The 23504-nt window shown below is 53.1% G+C and overlaps 1 protein-coding gene across 1 annotated transcript in view; it reads left to right on the forward strand.

Moving 5' to 3' along the window:
- The first annotated feature begins 3237 nt into the window (after window positions 1-3237).
- LOC133359932 (mucin-5AC-like) overlaps window positions 3238-23504 on the forward strand; it is a 73293-nt gene continuing 53026 nt past the window's right edge. Inside the window, 12 exon segments of the mRNA XM_061578494.1 lie at window positions 3238-3319; window positions 4279-4351; window positions 8406-8543; window positions 9309-9361; window positions 9363-9462; window positions 12104-12189; window positions 13105-13225; window positions 14450-14690; window positions 15244-15293; window positions 19333-19425; window positions 19654-19744; window positions 23241-23379. Coding sequence (XP_061434478.1) covers window positions 3311-3319; window positions 4279-4351; window positions 8406-8543; window positions 9309-9361; window positions 9363-9462; window positions 12104-12189; window positions 13105-13225; window positions 14450-14690; window positions 15244-15293; window positions 19333-19425; window positions 19654-19744; window positions 23241-23379 — 1194 coding nt within the window. The 5' untranslated portion in view covers window positions 3238-3310.

Here is a 23504-nt window from a genome sequence, read left to right on the forward strand (position 1 = left end):
CCCAGCCACTAACCTACTCGCCCACTCACTCAGCCACCCACTCACCCACCGACCCACTCACCCACCCACCCACCTAACCAACCAACCACTCACTCACCTGTCCACCTACTCGCCCACCCACCCCAATCACCCAGCCACAAACCTACTCGCCCACTCACTCAGCCACCCACTCACCCACCGACCCACTCACCCACCCACCCACCTAACCAACCAACCACTCACTCACCTGTCCACCTACTCGCCCACCCACCCCACCCACCCGCAGGCACTGTGCTGGACGACTACGAGACCTTGAGCTGCGTGCCTCCTACCTCGTGCAAGTGCAAACGCAACGGCCTCCTCTACAACTCGGGCACCGTCCTTGAAGAGGCCTCCAGCATCTGGTGAGAAAGGGGGCCCACGCTGTACTCCTCCCCCCAGCCCCCCACTCTACCCCGCAGGCCCCCCACGCACTCTCCTATCTCTCCCTTCTCATCTCACTCCACTCCTCTCTGTTTCAAAGAACAAATTTGACCTAAGGTCTACACTCATTTACCAGCTTCACATTCCCTATTGCCGTACATATACTGGAGGAAGGGACTTTGCTGTTTGATGCCCCCAGGGTCTGGAATGCTGTTGCCAATAAATTGAAACTTGAGTCACTACCTATGAGGTCTTCACTCAGAACTGCTCGAGAGGAGTTGTACACCCCTAGCTGCCAGCGCTATTCAGTGGCCTAAAATAAAATGTTTCGCTCCGGATGATCGCTACAAAGTATGACTTGATGGCTCTGCTGATGACGACCCTGATGATGATGATGCTGATGATGACCCTGATGATGATGATGTTGATGACTCTTCCCGATGATGATCCTGATGATGATGATGATACTGATGACGCTACAGCTGGTGCTGCTACTGCTTCTGGTGACTCTGCTGCTGATGATGATGCTGATGATGACCCTGTTGATGATGATGTTGATGACTCTGCTGATGACGACCCTGATTATGATGATGCTGATGATGACCCTGATGATGATGATGCTGCTGCCGCTACAGCTGATGCTGCTGCTTCTGGTGACTCTGCTGCTGATGATGATGCTGATGATGACCCTGATGATGATGATGATGCTGATGATGACCCTGATGATGATGATACTGATGACTTTGCTGATGACGACCCTGATGATGATGATGCTGCTGCCGCTACAGCTGATGCTGATGCTGCTGCTGCTTCTGGTGACTCTGACTCTGCTGCTGATGATGATGCTGATGATGACCCTGATGATGATGATGCTGATGACGCTGCCGCTTGTCCGCTTTATCCGCGAGCAGCCACTGCGCGAGCGGCGTCTGGAGCTGCACCTCGACGGCCGCCGACGCCATGTGCTCGCTGGAGGGCAGCACCCACGTGACCACGTTCGACTTCAACACCTACGGCTTCTTTGGGGCGGGCAGCTTCCTCCTCTTGTCGGTGCGGACCGCATCCTCAGGGGCACTCGGAGAACCCGTAGAGACACACAGAGACCCACAGAGATACACAGAGACACACAGAGACACACAGGAGACCCACAGAGATACACAGAGACCCACAGAGATACACAGAGACACATAGAGACCCATAGGGACACGTGAAGATACCCAGAGACACGTAGAGACACATAGGGATACATGCAGATGCACAGAGACCCACAAAGTCACACGGAGAGCCACAGAGACACACAGAGGCCCACAGAGACACACAGAGGCACACAGAGACCCACAGAGACACACAGAGGCACACATAGACACGTAGAGACCCATAGAGACACACAGAGACCCATGCAGATACACAGAGGCACACAGAGACCCACAGAGACACACAGAGACCCATAGAGACACACAGAGACACGTAGAGACACACAGCGACCCATGCAGATACACAGAGACCCACAGAGATACACAGCGGCACACAGAGACCCACAGAGACACACATATACACGTAGAGACCCATAGGGATACATGCAGACACACGGAGACCCACAAAGTCACACAGAGACCCATAGAGACACACAGAGACCCATAGAGACACACAGAGACACGTAGAGACACACAGCGACCCATGCAGATACACAGAGACCCACAGAGATACACAGCAGCACACAGAGACCCACAGAAACACACAGAGACACACAGAGACGCACAGAGACACACAGAGACACACAGAGACACACAGAGACGCGTAGAGACCCATAGGGACTGGACACCTGTGGAAAAAAAGAGCTTCATAGCTCATCTTATTTCCTCCTCCGGTCTAAAGTAATGATTCCACTTTGCGCACGGGGGGGGGGGCGGGGGGTAGAACGGAATGAACCAAACGAACCGACAGAAGAACGAGCGGGCAGAGCAGAGCAGAGCGCAAGCGACCGACTCGACAGACCGACGGATAAGCGACTGTACTCTTAGTTCTTTCGGTAAAGTCACGTAGGTAAAAAATGAAATAAAATGTAATAAAAAATAAAATAAAAATCACGACGTTTCGGAGGCAACACAAGTCTCCGTCATCAGGTGGGACCGTCACAGCCAGATTTGCTGCATCAGCAAATCTGCTGCATCAGCAAATCTGGCTGTGACGGTCCCACCTGATGACGGAGTCTTGTTGCATCAGCAAATCTGGCTGTGACGGTCCCACCTGATGACGGGGAGACTTGTGTTGCCTCCGAAACGTCGTGATTTCGTTCGTCCGTTCGTTCAGTCGATTCATTTTTTTTACCTACGTGACTTTACCAAAAGAACTAAGAGTATGCATTCCTCGCAGTCACGAAAGCTTAAAATCTAGAACGAGTTTCTGACCCGTTTCGGCAGCTTTGGTCTCGAGTCGAGTCTAACCAGAGGTCGCAACCGGGTACCCGATACTCGTACCCTACCCGATACCCGGCTACCCGGCCGGGTACGGGTACAGGTACCCATTTGCGACCCTGGTGCGGCCGGGTACGGGTACAGGTAGACCGTGAGTCACTGATGAGTCACCGTTTGTCACGCATTTCGGGTAGGGTACGGGTAGGGAACGGGTACCCGTACCCGGCCGGGTACGGGTACCCATTTGCGACCCTGATGCGGCCGGGTACGGGTACGGGTAAGGAATCAAAACCCGTTTGCGACCTCTGAGTCTAACGCAGACGAGCGTTGCAACCCTGTCCCTCTCCTCCACCTCCGACCCCACTAACTCCCACCATCTCACCCCTTCCACACCTTCTCCGCCTGTTCCTGCACAGACGAACGGCTGGTCGGTGCAGATCGACATCGCGGACAAGTCGCCGGATTCACCGCGTCTGGAGGCCGTCTACCTCAAGATGAATTCGGTAAGCGGCGCCAGCCCCGTCTCGTTTCGCTCGCCGCCTCTACGTGTCTCTGTTGTCGCGCTGCCCGCGACCTCTTGACCTGCCCGCACTAAAGAGGCGTTTGTTGTTGTTGTCGGTGGGTTTTTTGGGTAGGTCAGATCGCGTAAAAAACGCTGTTACGGATATTGCTCGCGAAAGCCCTACCGCGGCGGCTACTAACACTACTACTAGTTACGTGTTAAACTCTTGCACAATGTGCAGAGTTTGAGCTCCACACTGCACACCAGGCGAGAGAGTTCATATCTCCTAGCCACCCTGATGATGATGAGAGAGAGAGGTGCAAACTCCAAATATACAGCAGCAGGCATCAGTGTCGGGATGAAACCCACGACCTCCTGTAGACCAGGCGAGGTAGTCAACATCTCCTAGCCACCGTAATGATGATGAGAGAGATGCAGACTCCAAATATACAGCAGCAGCAGGCGTCGTCAGGGTTCGGGATCAAACCCACGACCTCCTGTAGACCAGGCGAGGTAGTCAACATCTCCTAGCCACCGTGATGATGATGATGAGAGACGCAGACTCCAAATATACAGCAGCAGCAGGCATCACCAGGGTTCGGGATCGAACCCACGACCTCCTGTACACCAGGCGAGGTAGTCAACATCTCCTAGCCACCGTGATAATGATGAGAGAGAGACGCAGACTCAAAATATACAGCAGCAGGCATCAGTGTCGGGATCGAACCCACTACCTCCTGTAGACCAGGCGAGGTAGTCAACATCTCCCTTAGCCACCCTGATGATGAGAGAGAGAGAGACACAGACTCCAACTATACAGCAGCAGGCATCGTCAGGGTTCTGGATCGAACCCACGACCTCCTGTAGACCAGGCGAGGTAGTCAACATCTCCCTTAGCCACCGTGATGATGAGAGAAAACAAAATCAAAACGTAACGCGTCTCGTTACTCCCTCCGGCAGGGCCTGCTGGAGATCCGTTCCGACGGGCGAGTGTACCTGGACGACACGGCACTCGCGCTGCCCCACACCTCAGGTGAGATGCTGGCGACCGGCTCGCCCGACCATTCGGTCGCTCGCGGCGCGAAAGGGGACGGCTGCCAGCGGGGGTGCCCCTAGGCTGGATCACGATGGAATTAACTGATACTTCATTTGGAGCTTTCATGACAGACAGGTCCCACTGGGGGTGTCCCTAGGCTCGACCACACTTAACTAGCTTAACTAACTAACGAACACAGCAGCAGCAGCAGCAATTATCACCCCGTCCACCCACTGCTGCCCGCAGACTAGCGGACGCACGCAGGCCGTGCCACGCAAGGACAGCTGCTGCTGGGGGCACCCCTAGGATAGACCACGCTTAACTAGCTTAACTAACACTATGGGGACCTCATTTGCCAGTAAAAATATGATAATTGGTTCTTTACCCTTCTATCTGGCAACAAAACTGACACCTTTTTACAACTTCAAGGACAGTGCACATTATCAGAGTTATGTCTTTTGTTTGTATTTATGACTGCAGGTATTGCGGTCTATGCAAACATGACTCCTTGTAAAAAGGTGTCAGTTTTGTTGCCAGATAGAAGGGTAAAGAACCAATTATCATAGCTTAACTAACTAAGACAGTAGCAGCAATCATCACCCCACTCACCCACTGCTGCCCGCAAACTAGCGAAGGCATGCAGGCCGTGCCACGCAGGGACAGCTGCTGCTGGGGGCACCCCTAGGATAGACCACACTTAACCAGCTTAACTAACTAAGACAGTAGCAGCAATCATCACCCCACTCACCCACTGCTGCCCGCAGACTAGCGAACGCACGCAGGCCGTGCCACGCAGGGACAGCTGCTGCTGGGGGCACCCCTAGGATAGACCACACTTAACTAGCTTAACTAACTAAGACAGTAGCAGCAATCATCACCCCACTCACTCACTGCTGCCCGCAGACTAGCACACGCACGCAGGCCGTGCCACGCAGGGACAGCTGCTGCTGGGGGCACCCCTAGGATAGACCACGCTTAACTAGCTTAACTAACTAAGACAGTAGCACCAATCATCACCCCACTCACTCACTGCTGCCCGCAGACTAGCGCACGCACGCAGGCCGTGCCACGCAGGGACAGCTGCCCCCCCACTCACCCACCCCCCCTGGGGGTTGGGGGGGGGCAGCCCCTCCCCCCCACCATCCCCCCCCCCCCACCCCCCACCCCGCCGCTCTTCCCCGATGAGTCGCAACGACCACGACGATGATTCCGCGACTCGCTAAACACCGCCGGGCATCGTCGAGCGACAACTTTTTTGATTTGTTACCCTTCGGTGCCCGGCAATAATTCAGATGTCCTTCCCCCCCCTCTCCCCTCCCTTTGTGGCCGGGGGAGTTGTCTTCTCTCCCGGCTCTGTGACCTGCCCGATCTTGCAAGCGCGTTGGTTGCGCGGGCTGGGCGGGCGGCCGCAGAGATGTCGATGTTGTTGTGTAGCCTCGGGCGAATGGGGCGGAGGTGGTGGGACTGGTCGCCGCTGCTGCATTGGCACGCGTCCCGAGCGATGGCAATGTTCGCTGCTGACACGCGTTGAAGATTTAATATAAATATTAGAGGGTCCCGAAAGAGGATTGTAGATAATAGGGGAAAGTATATTGCTACCTTCAAATGATGCGTATTGTATCAATGTTTCATCCTTAAATTTCACAACATGAAATAATAAAAATAAAACATAATCAAATAATTCTCACGACGTTTCGGCCACAACGCAAGCAGCCATCCTCAGGTTGAAGACCAGGTCTGTCGGGGAGACAGCGTCCGAATGAATTCATTTTATTATGTTTTATTTTTATTATTTATTACTTCCCTTCTACGTCATGACTTTACCGAAAGAACCAAGAAGATGAATCCCTGTAGTCACGAAAGCTTTAAATAGAAATTTCACAACATATTTGTATATATCCCATCGGACATGAAGCCATACCTGTTAACCCCTTATCAGTGCTGCCTACCTTATTACAGACCAATTCAGGCCACTTCCCGTGATCCAATCGAGCTGACATTTTCCACACAGACTCGTTGTGCCAGACAATTAATGTTCGTGAAAAAAAATTCCCAAAATTTTACACTTTTTAGGCAAAAAAAAATGATTTTACATATATTCAAATAGAACTCATTCATGGCTTTGGCTGAACGTCACAGTGTAAGAGCCCAGAGCGTAAACCCTCCACAGGCCGTGGCGGAGTAGCGCAGTTGGTAGCGCCCTCGCTTCCCATGCCAAAGGTCGCGGGATCGATCCCCGCGTCCTCCACAGGCGAATATATTTTTAAATCCTTCATATTAAGTTCGCTGCCACGCATATAAAGGATTTATAGTGAAAAACTTTGTTTTTACGGGTTATACTTTATAAATATCAACGTCCATCCTACAAAGTCCGATTATCACAAGGGAGAAACACAAACGGATAGGCAAAAAACAATTGCCCGCATTGACACGGCTGTACTCCGTGTGGACGTAAAACTGTCCAAAAAAATACGGACAAACCGTATGGGTTGACAGGTATGCGATAAGCCACTTCGTTGAGCTACGAATTGTGATAGCGTGGTCGCTTCTGAATACGAGCCGCGTAGCTCAATGTAAATGTATAAGAGCAGCCTAATACTCTAAACGCATTTTTCTAAATGTGGAGGGGAAAATCCGCACAACCACCACGGGAAGAGAGAGAGAGAGAAAAAAATGAACCCGTAAAAACAAAGTTTTTCACTATAAATCCTTTATATGCGTGGCGGCTAGAGTCCTCTCGTCCTCTGGCTCGAGATGGCTGCCACCTATGGGTCAGATGATTGCCTGCCACCATTAAGCAATTGGTAATTAAATAAATTTTGTTTTCCCTAAAAAGTGTAAAGTTATGAGAGAAAAAAAATCACGAATATAAATTGTCACGCACAACGAGTCTGTGTGCAAAATGTCAGCTCGATTGGATCACGGGAAGTGGGTTAAAAAACGACCGAAAGATTTGCACGGTCGTAAGCGCGCAAGCAAGCAAGCAAGTGAACTTAATATAAAGGATTTTAAAAAATGAGAAAACACGAAGACTTTTTTACACAGCATGCAACGTCAGGGTCGGGATCGAGGCCATGATCTCCTGTATACCAGGCGAGGTAAATTTCGATTTAAAGCTTTCGTGACTGCAGGGATTCATCTTCTTGGTTCTTTCGGTAAAGTCACGTAGAAGGGAAGTAATAAAATAATAAAAATAAAACATTTTTATGTTTCGATTTAAAGCTTTCGTGACTGCAGGGATTCATCTTCTTGGTTCTTTCGGTAAAGTCACGTAGAAGGGAAGTAATAAAATAATAAACTAATACAATAATAAAAATAAAACATGATAAAATAATTCAATAGTGAGAATTATTTAAGTATGTTTTCTTTTTCTTTTTTATAATAATAAAAATAAAACATAATTAAATAATTCAATAGTGAGAATTATTTTATTTTATTTATATTTTTATAATAATAAAAATAAAACATAATAAAATAATTCAATAGTGAGAATTATGTTATTACGTTTTATTTTTATTATTTTATTATTATTTCCCTTCTACGTGACTTCACCTGAAAGAACCAAGAAGACCAGGCCTGATAAGGGCAGCCGTGAAGAGCTCAGGGAAACAACTCCGGAACTTTCCCCGGCGTCCGTCTTACGCGCTCCCCCCCACCCCACCCACCCCACCCCACCCACCCCACCCACCCCACCCACCCACTCATCCCACCCCACCCACCCACTCATCCCACCCCACCCCACCCACCCACCCACCCCACCCCACCCACTCATCCCACCCCACCCCACCCACCCCACCCACCCCACCCACCCCACCCCACCCACCCACATCAACCACCTCACCACCCCCCCACCCCACCCCACCCACCCCACCCACTCATCCCACCCCACCCCACCCACCCCACCCACCCCACCTCACCCACCCACCCAACCCCACCCCACCCACCCCACCCACCCCACCCACCCCACCCCACCCACCCACCCACCCCACCCCACCCACCCACTCATCCCACCCCACCCACCGCACCCCACCCACCCACCCCACCCCCACAGATGCACTGAAGATCTATGCGCAGACGACCACCTACATTCAGGTGTTCACCATCGTCGGCCTCAAGATGCAGGTGCAGCTGGCACCTCTCATGCAGCTCTACCTCACCGTGCCCACGTCCATGCAGGGGCAGACTCAAGGTGAGCGATTCCCCCCCCCCCACCACCACCACCACCACCACCACCCACCGCGCTGACCTCTGACCGTGACCTCCGACCTTAACCTCCGACTATGATCTCTGATCGTTACCTCCAGCCGTGACCTCTGATCGTGACCTCTGATCGTAACCTGCAAACGTGACTTCTGATCGTGACCTCTGATTATGACCTCCGATCGTGACCTCTGATCATGACCTCCGATCGTGACCTGCGATCGTGACCTCTGACCGTGACCTCCGACCTTAACCCCCGACTATGACCTCTGATCGTGACCTCCGACCTTAACCTCCGACTATGACCTCTGATCGTGACCTCCATCCGTGACCTCTGATCGTGACCTCCGACCGTAGCCTCCAGCCGTGACCTCTGACCGTGACCTCTGATCGTAACCTGTAAACGTGACCTCTGATCGTGACCTCTGACCTTAACCTCCGACTTTGACCTCTGATCGTGACCTCCAATCGTGACCTCTGATCGTGACCTCCGACCGTAGCCTCCAGCCGTGACCTCTGATCGTGACCTCTGATTGTGACCTCTGATCGTAACCTGCAAACGTGACTTCTGATCGTGACCTCCGACCGTAGCCTCCAGCCGTGACCTCTGACCGTGACCTCTTATCGTAACCTGCAAACGTGACCTCTGATCGTGACCTCTGATTGTGACCTCCGACCGTAGCCTCCAGCCGCGACCTCTGACCGTGATCTCTGCACGTGACCCCCCCCCCCCCCCCCCCCGTGCCACCCGCAGGGCTGTGCGGCAGCTACAACGCGGAGAAGGCGGACGACCTGCGCACAGCCACAGGGCATCGTGGAGAGCGTGGCGCCACAGTTCGTGGCAGCGTGGAGCAGCAAGCCGCTGGAGGCCGTCATCGCCGCCGACGCCGGCTCCGTCTGCCGCTACGGTGACCGCTCAGCGCCGCGACCGTCACCGCCACCGCCACCGTCACCGTCACCGCCACCGTCACCGCCACCGCCGCATCGGTGCTCGTAGCTCAGCCGGCTCCGTTTGCCGCGAGGGTGGCCGCCGTCACGAACGATAGCAGCTCAAATTTCGATGTAAAGCTTTCGTGACCGCAGGGATGCATCTTCTTGGTTATTTCGGTAAAGTCACGTAGAAGGGAAATAATAAAATAATAAAAATAAAACATCTTTTATGATGTCTTTAAAATAAAAATATTTTATTGTGTTTAATTTTTATTATTTTATTATTTCCGTTTTACGTGACTTTACCGAAAACATATTTTATTATGTTTTATTTTTATTATTTTATTATTTCCCTTCTACGTGACTTTACCGAAAGAACCAAGAAGATGCATCCCTGCGGTCACGAAAGCTTTAAATCGAAATCTATCAATTCCGCTTCAGTGATTCTGCACTTGCTCTATTACTATAGTCCTATACTGGCCTTCAACTGTTATGAACGACTGGGTGTTTAAGGTTAGCGATTTGTCATATCATCTGGCTGTATAGCAGAGGTCGCAAACGGGTTTTGATTCCTTACTCCCCGTACCCGTACCCGGCCGCACCAGGGTCGCAAACGGGTACCCGTACCCTACACTATACACCACTCTATACACCACCCTATACACTACACTATACACCACCCTATACACTACACAATACACCACCCTATACACTACACTATACACTACACTATACACCACCCTATACACTACACTATACACCACCCTATACACTACACTATACACCACCCTATACACTACACTATACACTACACAATACACTACACTATACACTACACAATACACTACACTATACACTACACAATACACCACCCTATACACTATCCTATACACTACACTATACACCACCCTATACACTACACTATGCACCACCCTATACACTACACTATACACTACACTATACACTACACTATACACCACTCTATACACTACACTATACACCACCCTATACACTACAATATACACCACCGTATACACTACACTATCCACCAACCTATACACTACACTATACACTACACTATACACCACTCTATACACTACCCTATACACCACCCTATACACTACCCTATACACTACACTATACACTACACTATACACCAACCTATACACTATCCTATACACTACACTATACACCACCCTATACACTACCCTATACACCACCCTATACACTACACTATGCACCACCCTATACACCACCCTATACACTACACAATACACCACCCTATACACTACACTACACACTACACTATACACCACCCTATACACTACACTATACGCCACCCTATACACTACACTACACACTACACTATACACCACCCTATACACTACACTATACACTACACAATACACTACACTATACACTACACAATACACTACACTATACACTACACAATACACCACCCTATACACTATCCTATACACTACCCTATACACCACCCTATACACTACACTATGCACCACCCTATACACTACACTATACACTACACTATACACCACCCTATACACTACACTATACACTACCCTATACACTACACTATACGCCACCCTATACACTACCCTATACACTACACTATACACCACCCTATACACTACACTATACACCACCCTATACACTACCCTATACACTACACTATACGCCACCCTATACACTACACTATACGCCACCCTATACACTACACTATACACTACACAATACACTACACTATACACTACACTATACACCACCCTATACACTACACAATACACCACCCTATACACTACACAATACACCACCCTATACACTACACTATACGCCACCCTATACACTACACTATACACCACCCTATACACTACACAATACACCACCCTATACACTACACTATACACTACACAATACACTACACTATACACTACACAATACATTACACTATACACTACACAATACACCACCCTATACACTATCCTATACACTACACTATACACCACCCTATACACTACCCTATACACCACCCTATACACTACACTATGCACCACCCTATACACTACACTATACACTACACTATACACCACCCTATACACTACACTATACACTACACTATACACTACACTATACACCACCCTATACACTACACTATACACTACACTATACACCACTCTATACACTACACTATACACCACACTATACACTACACTATACACCACACTATACACTACACTATACACCACCCTATACACTACACAATACACCACCCTATACACTACACTATACACCACCCTACACACTACACTATACACCACACTATACACTACCCTACACACTACACAATACACCACCCTATACACTACCCTATACACTACCCTATACACTACACAATACATTACACAATACACTACCCAATACACTACCCTAAACACCACCCTATACACCAGTCATCACCAAAGGCCCTAACCGAGCCCACGTGACCTTGGGCCTGGCGAGATCCGTAGATCCGCCCCTCGCTCAGTGACGTCACCGTAGCCCCGCCTCCTGACCCGTTGCCCCCCCCCCCGCCGCCCCACGTGTCTCCCCCCCACCCCGCAGAGGATCTGTCGAAGAACTGCGAGCTGATTGGTCCACCCACTTTCCTCAAGTGCAAGGACGTAGTGGACCCCTTACCGTACTATCAGGTGAGGAGGAGGGGGGGTGTGTGTGTGTTGGGTGTGTGTTGTGTGTGTAGTGTGGGGGGGGGGGTGTGGTGTGTGTAGTGTGTGTGTGGTGTGTGTGTGTAGTGTGTGTGTGTGTGGTGTGTGTGTGGGGGTGTGTGTGGTGTGTGTGTGTGTAGTGTGTGTGGGGGGGGGTGTGTGTTGTGTGTGTGGGGGGGGTGTATGGTGTGTGTGGGGTGTGTGTGTGTAGTGTGTGTGTAGTGTGTGTGTGTGGTGTGTGTGTGGGGGTGTGTGTGGTGTGTGTGTGTGTAGTGTGTGTGGGGGGGGGTGTGTGTTGTGTGTGTGGGGGGGGGGTGTATGGTGTGTGTGTAGTGTGTGTGGGGGGGGGGGTGTGTGTTGTGTATGTGTGGGGGGGGGGTGTGTGGTGTATGGTGTGTGTGGTGTGTGTGTGTAGTGTGTGTAGTGTGTGTGTGTGGTGTGTGTAGGTGGTGTAGGTGTGTGTGGTGTGTGTGGTGTGTGTGTGTGGTGTGTGTGTGGTGTGTGTGTGTGGTGTGTGTGTGTGTGGTGTGTGTAGTGTGTGTGTGGTGTGTGTGTGTGTGGTGTGTGTGTTGGGTGTGTTGAGATGTATAAACGGCACGGGGTGACCAATACGCTCTGAAATAGTCTGTAATAAGGTAAGACACTGATAAGGGGGTTGACAGGCGTGGTATAGTAGTGTATAGTGGTGTGATATATACTAGTGTATGGTATGTCATTGTCTCCGTGTCTCTGTCTCACCACGTATGTGTGTGTGTTTGTATATGTCTGTCTGTACGCATGTCTCCCGACGTGTCTGCGCGTCTGTGCGCGTCCGTGCGTCTGCACGTCTGCACGATTGAACTCTGTCTCACCGCGTGTGTGTGCGTGTTTGTCCCACCATTCCTTCTGCGTGTCTCTCAGAACTGCAAACACGACTCGTGCCACTGCGGACAGGACTGCTTCTGTGCGTCAGTGTCGGCGTACGCGCACGCCTGCGCGCTACGAGGAGTGCTCATCGCCAATTGGAACCCAGCGATCTGCGGTGAGAGTCACAGAGACGTAGCTAGGGGGGGTGGGGGCAGGGGGGTATATATGTCCCCGGGCGCCAAGGTAAAGAGGCGCCAAAACGAGGCTTAGAACGTTACATTAGAACTTATTGCGGCGGGCGCGGCAGCCTGAAACTACTGCACAAATCTACACCTCAACCTCAAAGTTTATATATCCCGCAACACACAGCCTACATGCAGAGGTCGCAACCGGGTACCCGATACCCGGCTACCCGTACCCGGCCGGGTACGAGTACGGGTAGCCGTTTGCGACCCTGGTGCGGCCGGGTACGGGTACGGGTAAGGAATCGGGGTGAGCAGCAACATCATGGGACCCACCGCCAAACCCCCAACCCCACCCACCCTTTTCGCGTCATCCTCCTCCTACTCTCACTCCGTTCACTCCGTGTCCCACCAACCCCACCCCCATACACTCACCCACCCGTTCACCCACTCACCCACTCACCCACCCCCAAACCCCCACCCACCCTTTTCGCGTCGTCCTCCTCCTACCCTCACTCCGTTCACTCCGTGTCCCACCAACCCCAACCCCCATACACTCACCCACCCGTTTAGCCACTCACCCACCCACTCACCCACCCACTCACCCACCCACTCACCCACCCACTCACCCACCCCCAAACCCCCACCCACCCTTTTCGCGTCGTCCTCCTCCTACTCTCACTCCGTTCACTCCGTGTCCCCCCAACCCCAACCCCAACCCCATACACTCACCCACCCGTTCAGCCACTCACCCACCCACTCACCCACCCACTCACCCACCCACTCACCCACCCCCAAACCCCCACCCACCCTTTTCGCGTCGTCCTCCTCCTACCCTCACCCCGTTCACTCCGTGTCCCACCAACCCCAACCCCCATACACTCACCCACCCGTTCAGCCACTCACCCACCCACCCACGCACCCATCCACCCACCCCCAAACCCCCACCCACCCTTTTCGCGTCGTCCTCCTCCTACTCTCACTCCGTGTTCCCCCAACCCCACCCCCATACTCTCACCCACCCGTTCAGCCACTCACCCACCCACCCACTCACCCACCCACCCACTCACCCACCCGTTCAACCACTCACCCACCCGTTCACCCACTCACCCACTCACCCACCCCCAAACCCCCACCCACCCCTTTCGCGTCGTCCTACTCTCACTCTGTTCACTCCGTGTCCCCCCAACCCCCACCCACCCCCGTCTCGCCCGTAGCGTCCAAGTGCCCTGCCGGTCAGGTGTTCGTTGATTCGGCCAGCCCCTGTGAGGCCACGTGCCGAGGCGTGGCCGAGCCCTCGTTGTGCGAGGGAGAGGAGCCAGCCTCTGGCTGCCAATGCGCTGCGGGAACTCTGCTCGACAGCGCCTCGCAGTGCGTGGCGCCCGAACTGTGCCCCTGCTACGTGGGCAACCGCGTCGTGATCAACGGGCAGAGCTACAGCGTTGACGGGCGCGCGTGGTGAGTGGGTGGGTGAGTGGGTGAGTGGGTGAGTGGGTGAGTGGGTGAGTGGGTGGGTGGGTGGGTGAGTGAGTGGGTGGGTGGGTGGGTGAGTGGGTGGGTGGGTGAGTGGATGGGTGAATGGGTGGGTGAGTAGGTGGGTGAGTGGGTGGGTGAGTGGATGGGTGAGTGGGTGGGTGAGTGGATGGGTGAGTGGGTGAGTGGGTGGGTGAGTGGATGGGTGAATGGGTGAGTGGGTGAGTGGGTGAGTGAGTGAGTGAGTGAGTGGGTGAGTGGGTGGGTGAGTGTGTGGGTGGGTGGGTGAGTGGGTGGGTGAGTGAGTGGGTTGGTGGATGAGTGGGTGAGTGGGTGGGTGAGTGTGTGGATGGGTGAGTGGATGTGGGAGTGGATGGGTGAATGGGTGTGTGGGTGAGTGAGTGGGTTGGTGGATGAGTGGGTGGGGGAGTGAGTGAGTGGGTGGGTGCCAGTGAGTGCGAGTGGATGAGTGAGTGTGAGTGAGTGCGTGATTGCCATCACCAAGTGACCTCCGTCTCTTCTCCTGTCCTGTCCACAGCGTTTGCAAGGCGGGCAAAATCACCTGCGAATCGTCAGACCAAGGAGTTGGTGAGATTCCGTTCCTCGATCTCACTTTTTCTCAAGCTCGTTAACAAAAAAAAATGTTTATTCTTATAACACGTGGATATATTTATTTGTGCATCTCTATGAGTGTCTGTGGGGTGCCTGTGGGTTCACTGTCCGGTCCATCATTTGTCTTGTGCTCTTGTGGCTTGCGTCTTCAATGGGTCTCTGTGGGTCTCTATGAGTCTCTTTGTGGGTATTTATAAGTCTCTGTGGGTCTCTATGAGTCTCTTTGTGGGTCTCTATGAGTCTCTCTGTGGGTCTCTATGAGTCTCTGTGGGTTTATATGAGTCTTTGTGGGTCTCTATGAGTCTCTTTGTGGGTCTCTATGAGTCTCTTTGTGGGACTCTATGAGTCTCTGTGGGTCTCTATGAGTCTCTGTGGGTTTATATGAGTATCTGTGGGTCTATATGAGTCTCTGTGGGTCTCTATGAGTCTCTTTGTGGGTCTCTATGAGTCTCTGTGGGTCTCTCTGATTCTCTTTGTGGGTCGCTATGGGTCTCTGTGGGTCTCTCTGATTCTCTTTGTGGGTCGCTATGGGTCTCTGTGGGACTCTATGAGTCTCTGTGGGTCTCTATGAGTCTCTGTGGGTCTCTATGAGTCTCTTTGTGGGTCTCTATGAGTCTCTTTGCGGGTCTCTATGGGTCTCTGTGGGTCTCTGATTCTCTTTGTGGGTCGCTATGGGTCTCTGTGGGACTCTATGAGTCTCTGTGGGTCTCTATGAGTCTCTGTGGGTTTATATGAGTCTCTGTGGGTCTCGATGAGTCTCTTTGTGGGTCTCTATGGGTCTCTGTGGGTCTCTGATTCTCTTTGTGGGTCGCTATGGGTCTCTGTGGGACTCTATGAGTCTCTGTGGGTCTCTATGAGTCTCTGTGGGTCTCTCTGATTCTCTTTGTGGGTCGCTATGGGTCTCTGTGGGTCTCTATGAGTCTCTGTGGGTCTCTATGAGTCTCTTTGTGGGTCTCTATGAGTCTCTGTGGGTCTCTACGAGTCTCTGTGGGTTTATATGAGTCTCTGTGGGTCTCTCTGATTCTCTTTGTGGGTCGCTATGGGTCTCTGTGGGTCTCTATGAGTCTCTGTGGGTCTCTATGAGTCTCTCTGTGGGTCTCTATGAGTCTCTGTGGGTCTCTATGAGTCTCTTTGTGGGTCTCTATGGGTCTCTGTGGGTCTCTGATTCTCTTTGTGGGTCGCTATGGGTTTCTGTGGGACTCTGAGTCTCTGTGGGTCTCTATGAGTCTCTTTGTGGGTCTCTATGGGTCTCTGTGGGTCTCTATGAGTCTCTTTGTGGGTCTCTATGGGTCTCTGTGGGTCTCTGATTCTCTCTGTGGGTCTCTATGAGTCTCTGTGGGTCTCTATGAGTCTCTGTGGGTCTCTATGAGTCTCTGTGGGTCTCTATGAGTCTCTGTGGGTCTCTATGAGTCTCTTTGTGGGTCTCTGAGTCTCTGTGGGTCTCTCTGATTCTCTTTGTGGGTCGCTATGGGTCTCTGTGGGTCTCTATGAGTCTCTGTGGGTTTCTATGAGTCTCTGTGGGTCTCTAAGAGTCTCTTTGTGGGTCTCTATGAGTCTCTGTGGGTCTCTATGAGTCTCTTTGTGGGTCTCTACGAGTCTCTTTGTGGGTCTCTATGAGTCTCTGTGGGTTTCTGATTCTCTTTGTGGGTCGCTATGGGTTTCTGTGGGACTCTATGAGTCTCTGTGGGTCTCTATGAGTCTCTCTGTGGGTCTCTATGAGTCTCTGTGGGTCTCTATGAGTCTCTTTGTGGGTCTCTATGGGTCTCTGTGGGTCTCTGATTCTCTTTGTGGGTCGCTATGGGTCTCTGTGGGACTCTATGAGTCTCTTTGTGGGTCTCTATGAGTCTCTGTGGGTCTCTGATTCTCTTTGTGGGTCTCTATGGGTCTCTGTGGGTCTCTGATTCTCTTTATGGGTCGCTATGGGTTTCTGTGGGACTCTGAGTCTCTGTGGGTCTCTATGAGTCTCTTTGTGGGTCTCTATGGGTCTCTGTGGGTCTCTATGAGTCTCTTTGTGGGTCTCTATGGGTCTCTGTGGGTCTCTGATTCTCTCTGTGGGTCTCTATGAGTCTCTGTGGGTCTCTATGAGTCTCTGTGGGTCTCTATGAGTCTCTGTGGGTCTCTATGAGTCTCTGTGGGTCTCTATGAGTCTCTTTGTGGGTCTCTATGAGTCTCTGTGGGTCTCTCTGATTCTCTTTGTGGGTCGCTATGGGTCTCTGTGGGTCTCTATGAGTCTCTGTGGGTTTCTATGAGTCTCTGTGGGTCTCTAAGAGTCTCTTTGTGGGTCTCTATGAGTCTCTGTGGGTCTCTATGAGTCTCTTTGTGGGTCTCTACGAGTCTCTTTGTGGGTCTCTATGAGTCTCTGTGGGTCTCTATGAGTCTCTTTGTGGGTCTCTATGAGTCTCTTTGTGGGTTTCTATGAGTCTCTTTGTGGGTCTCTATGGGTCTCTGTGGGTCTCTGATTCTCTTTGTGGGTCGCTATGGGTCTGTGGGTTTCTATGAGTCTCTGTGGGTTTCTGATTATCTTTGTGGGTCGTTATGGGTCTCTGTGGGACTCTATGAGTCTCTGTGGGTCTCTATGAGTCTCTGTGGGTTTATATGAGTCTTTGTGGGTCTCTATGAGTCTCTTTGTGGGTCTCTATGAGTCTCTTTGTGGGTCTCTATGGGTCTCTATGGGTCTCTGTGGGTCTCTGATTCTCTTTGTGGGTCGCTATGGGTCTCTGTGGGACTCTATGAGTCTCTGTGGGGTCTCTATGAGTCTCTCTGTGGGTCTCTATGAGTCTCTGTGGGTCTCTATGAGTCTCTTTGTGGGTCTCTATGGGTCTCTGTGGGTCTCTGATTCTCTTTGTGGGTCGCTATGGGTCTCTGTGGGACTCTATGAGTCTCTGTGGGTCTCTATGAGTCTCTGTGGGTCTCTCTGATTCTCTTTGTGGGTCGCTATGGGTCTCTGTGGGTCTCTATGAGTCTCTGTGGGTCTCTATGAGTCTCTTTGTGGGTCTCTATGAGTCTCTGTGGGTCTCTACGAGTCTCTGTGGGTTTATATGAGTCTCTGTGGGTCTCTCTGATTCTCTTTGTGGGTCGCTATGGGTCTCTGTGGGTCTCTATGAGTCTCTGTGGGTCTCTATGAGTCTCTCTGTGGGTCTCTATGAGTCTCTGTGGGTCTCTATGAGTCTCTTTGTGGGTCTCTATGGGTCTCTGTGAGTCTCTGATTCTCTTTGTGGGTCGCTATGGGTCTCTGTGGGACTCTATGAGTCTCTGTGGGTCTCTATGAGTCTCTGTGGGTTTATATGAGTCTCTGTGGGTCTCTATGATTCTTTTTGTGGGTCTCTATGGGTCTCTGTGGATCTCTATCTCCCCGTTTGTCCAGAACGAGGCATCTCCGCGTCTCTCCCGTTTATCTACCACCACAACCACCACAACCACAACCACCACCACCACACCACCACCACAACCACCACAACCACCACCACACAACCAACACACAACCACCACAACCACCCCCACCACCCCCACCACAACCACCACAACCACCACCACACCACCACCACACCACAACCACCACAACCACCACCACACCACCACCACACCACAACCACCCCCACCACCCCCACCACAACCACCACAACCACCCCCACCACCCCCACCACAACCACCACAACCACCACCACCACCCCCACCACCCCCACCACAACCACCACAACCACCACCCACACCACGTGACACCACAACCGCCACAACCACCACCACAACCACCACCCCCACCACAACCACCACAACCACCCCCACCACAACCACCACAACCACCACCACAACAACCACCACCACAACAACCACCACAACCACCACCACCACACCCCCACCACAACCACCACAACCACCACCACACCACCACCACATCACAACCACCACAACCACCCCCACCACCCCCACCACAACCACCACAACCACCACCACCACCACAACCACCACAACCACCACCACCAACCGGACCACCACCCAACCTGTCTCTTGTCCACAGAGGGCTGCGTCTCGCCCAAGGTCTACGCCAACTGCTCAAAGCTGGCGGACGGGGACCTCGGCGTGGCCTGCCAGGCCAGCTGTCGCAGCGCCGGCATGCCCTGCGTGAGTTGATGATTATGAGCACACATTGATGATGATGATGACGACGACACAATGATAATGATGACACCACATTGATGATGATTATGATGACAATGATGATGACGATGACAATGACGATCTTCCACTCCCCCCCCCCCCCCCACACACACACCACAGATGAAGAGCTCTTGCCAGTCTGGCTGCACGTGCCCTGCTGGTCTCGTGCTGGACGATGCAGGCGCGTGCGTGGTGCAAGACGCATGTCCCTGCGTGCACAACGGCGTCACGTACCGCAAGGGCGAGGTGGCCACGGTGGACTGCAACAAGTGGTACGCGTGTCACCACCACCACCACCACCACACACACAGGAAAAGGTCCACCACGTTGCCTCTTAATGGACTGTAGGAGCAAGCGCTGATGGCGCGAGTGGCAGCTATGAAGGCGACCCGCACTGTGGCACACGAGGGGGTGGGTGGTTGGGTGGGTTGGTGGGTGGGTGGGTGGGTAGGTGGGGGATGGGTGGGTGGCCAGCACCATGCCCTTGTTCTACACACAGACAAAGGTCAAACCACGTAGCCTCTTAATGGACTGTTGGAGCAAGCGCTGATGGTGCGAGTGGCAGCTATGAAGGCGACCCGCACTGTGGCACACGAGGGGGTGGGTGGGTAGGTGGGTGGGTGGCCAGCACCATGAGCTTGTTCTACACACAGGCAATGGTCCCCCGCGTAGCCTCTTAACAGACTGTAGGGGCAAGTGCTGTTAGCGAGCACCTATGAAGGCCGGCACGGCACACGAGGGGGTGGGTAGCCAACACCACGGCCCGGCCGACTTTGTCTCATTTTAGGCTGAGTAGGCCTAGGTAAGGCCCAGGACCGGTTCAGATAATCGCCACCAATGTTGGCCGTGAATCAAACCCCGGGTCGCCAGGTTCATAGCGCAGCGCGCTAACCGCTACATTACCGCTCCCCACACACACACAACAACAACAACAACCGCCATTCGCCACTAAGTGGCGGTGACGTCACCACGACGCTTGTGCCAGGCCAAGTGCACCTTGAGGCTACCACGTGAAGTGTCGAACGCCCGCTGGCAGGAGGTTACGAGGCAGACCCAGCTGGTGCCACGGGTCGACTGACCGAGATGACCGAGATGACAGGCTGATGCACCACCTGTGCCCCCTACTGTACCAACTTGCTGTGCTTTAGCCACCCGGCGCTCCGCTCGTTGTTGTGAGCGTCGCTCCTCCGCCCTCCGTTGTTGTTGGAGGGCGACTGCCTCCAACTGCCCACACACACACGCACGCACACGCGCACTCACTCACACACACACGCACTCACACACACACACGCGCACACTCGCCCGCTCACACACACGCACTCACACACACACACGCACTCACACACACACGCACTCACACACACACACACGCACTCACACACACTCACACACACGCACCGCACTCACACGCACACACACTCACACACACGCACTCACACACACGCACACACACACACACGCAACTCACACACAGACACACTTACTCACACACACACGCACACACACACGCTCACACACACACTCACACCGCACCACACTCACACCACACACACACGCACACACACACGCGCACAAACGCACTTCACACACAGCACCACTCACACACACACACGCAACACACACACGCACTCACACACACACGCGCACTCACACACACACGCACTCACACACACACTCACACACACCGCACTCACACACTCACACACACCACGCACGCACTCACACGCACACACACTCACAACACACCCACCACAGACACACACACGCACTCACACACACACACGCACTCACACACACGCACTCACACACACACGCACTCACACACACACACGCACTCACACACAGACACACTCACTCACACACACTCACTCACACACCTCACTCACACACACACCGCACTCACACACACACCACTCACACACACACCACACACACACGCACTCACACACGCCACCAACACACTCACACACAACACACTCACATACACATGCACTCACACACCACACGCACACACACACCACTCACACACGCACTCACACACGCACTCACACACACACGCACTCACACACACACGCCACTCACACACCCACAACGCACTCACACACCACACACGCACTCACACACCACACGCACTCACTCCACGCACACACACTCACACACAACGCACTCACACACACACGCACTCACCCCCACGACTCACACACACACACACACACACGCACTCACACACAGACACTTACTCACACACACACCGCACACACACACACGCTCACACACACACTCACACGCACACACTCACACACACCACACGCACACACACACGCGCACAAACGCACTCAACACACACGCACTCACACACACACGCACTCACACACACCGCGCACTCACACACACACGCACTCACACACACACTCACACACACGCACGCACTCACCACTCACACACACGCACGCACTCACACGCACACGCCACACACCTCACACACACACCTCGCACACACACACACACTCCTCACACCACAAACTCACACACACGCACGCACTCACACACACACGCACTCACACACACACACGCACTCACACACAGACACACTCACTCACACACACGCACTCACACACGCACTCACACACACACACCACTCACACACAGACACACTCACACACGCACACACACACTCACACACGCACGCACACACCACACACGCACTCACACACACACACACACACTCACACACACGCACTCACACACACACACGACTCACACACACCACACGCACTCACACACACACGCACTCACACAACACACCAAACGCACTCACACACAGACACACTCACTCACACACCGCACTCACACACGCACTCACACACAGACACGCGCACTCACACACACACGCACCTCACACACACACTCACACACACACGCCTCACACGCACACGCACACACACTCACACACAGACACACTCACATACCATGCACTCACACACACACCACACACACACACTCACTCACACACGCACTCACACACGCACTCACACACACACGCACTCACACACACACACGACACTCCACACACACACACGCACTCACAACACACACACGCACTCAACACACAACTCAGCGCACTCACACGCACACACACTCACACACCACACGCACTCACACACACACGCACTCACACACACACGCACTCACACACGCACACCACACCACACTCACTCACACACAGACACACTTACTCACACACACACGCACACACACACGCTCACACCACACTCACACGCACACACTCACACACACACACACGCACACCACACACGCGCACAAACGCACTCACACACACACGCACTCACACACACACACGCACTCACACACACACGCGCACTCACACACACACGCACTCACACACACACACTCACACACACGCACGCACTCACACACTCACACACACGCACGCACTCACACGCACACGCACACACACTCACACACACACACGCACACACACACACGCACTCACACACACAAACTCACACACACGCACGCACTCACACACACACGCACTCACACACACACACGCACTCACACACAGACACACTCACTCACACACACGCACTCACACACGCACTCACACACACACGCGCACTCACACACACACGCACTCACACACACACGCACTCACACACGCGCACACACACGCACTCACACACACACACGCACTCGCACACTCGCACGCTCACACGTACCGGCGTTGTGTCACCCCCCCCTTGGCAGCACGTGCAACGGAGGCGTGTGGAGCTGCACGAACGCCACGTGCCCCGGCATGTGCAAGATGTACGGCGACGGCCACTTCATCACCTACGACGGGCGCCGATTCATCTTCGACGGGAAGTGCGACTACGCCATCACGCAGGTGAGACCCCAACGCCACGATGGGCTAGGAGATGTTAACCACCTCGCCGCCCGGTACACAGGAGGTCGTGGGTTCAATCTCGACCCTAATAGCCACGTTGGCTAGGAGATGTTAACCACTTCGCC

Source organism: Lethenteron reissneri, chromosome 66 (assembly GCF_015708825.2).
Source record: "Lethenteron reissneri isolate LAM-NWPU_2019-01 chromosome 66, ASM1570882v1, whole genome shotgun sequence".
Classification (NCBI taxonomy): domain Eukaryota; kingdom Metazoa; phylum Chordata; class Hyperoartia; order Petromyzontiformes; family Petromyzontidae; genus Lethenteron; species Lethenteron reissneri.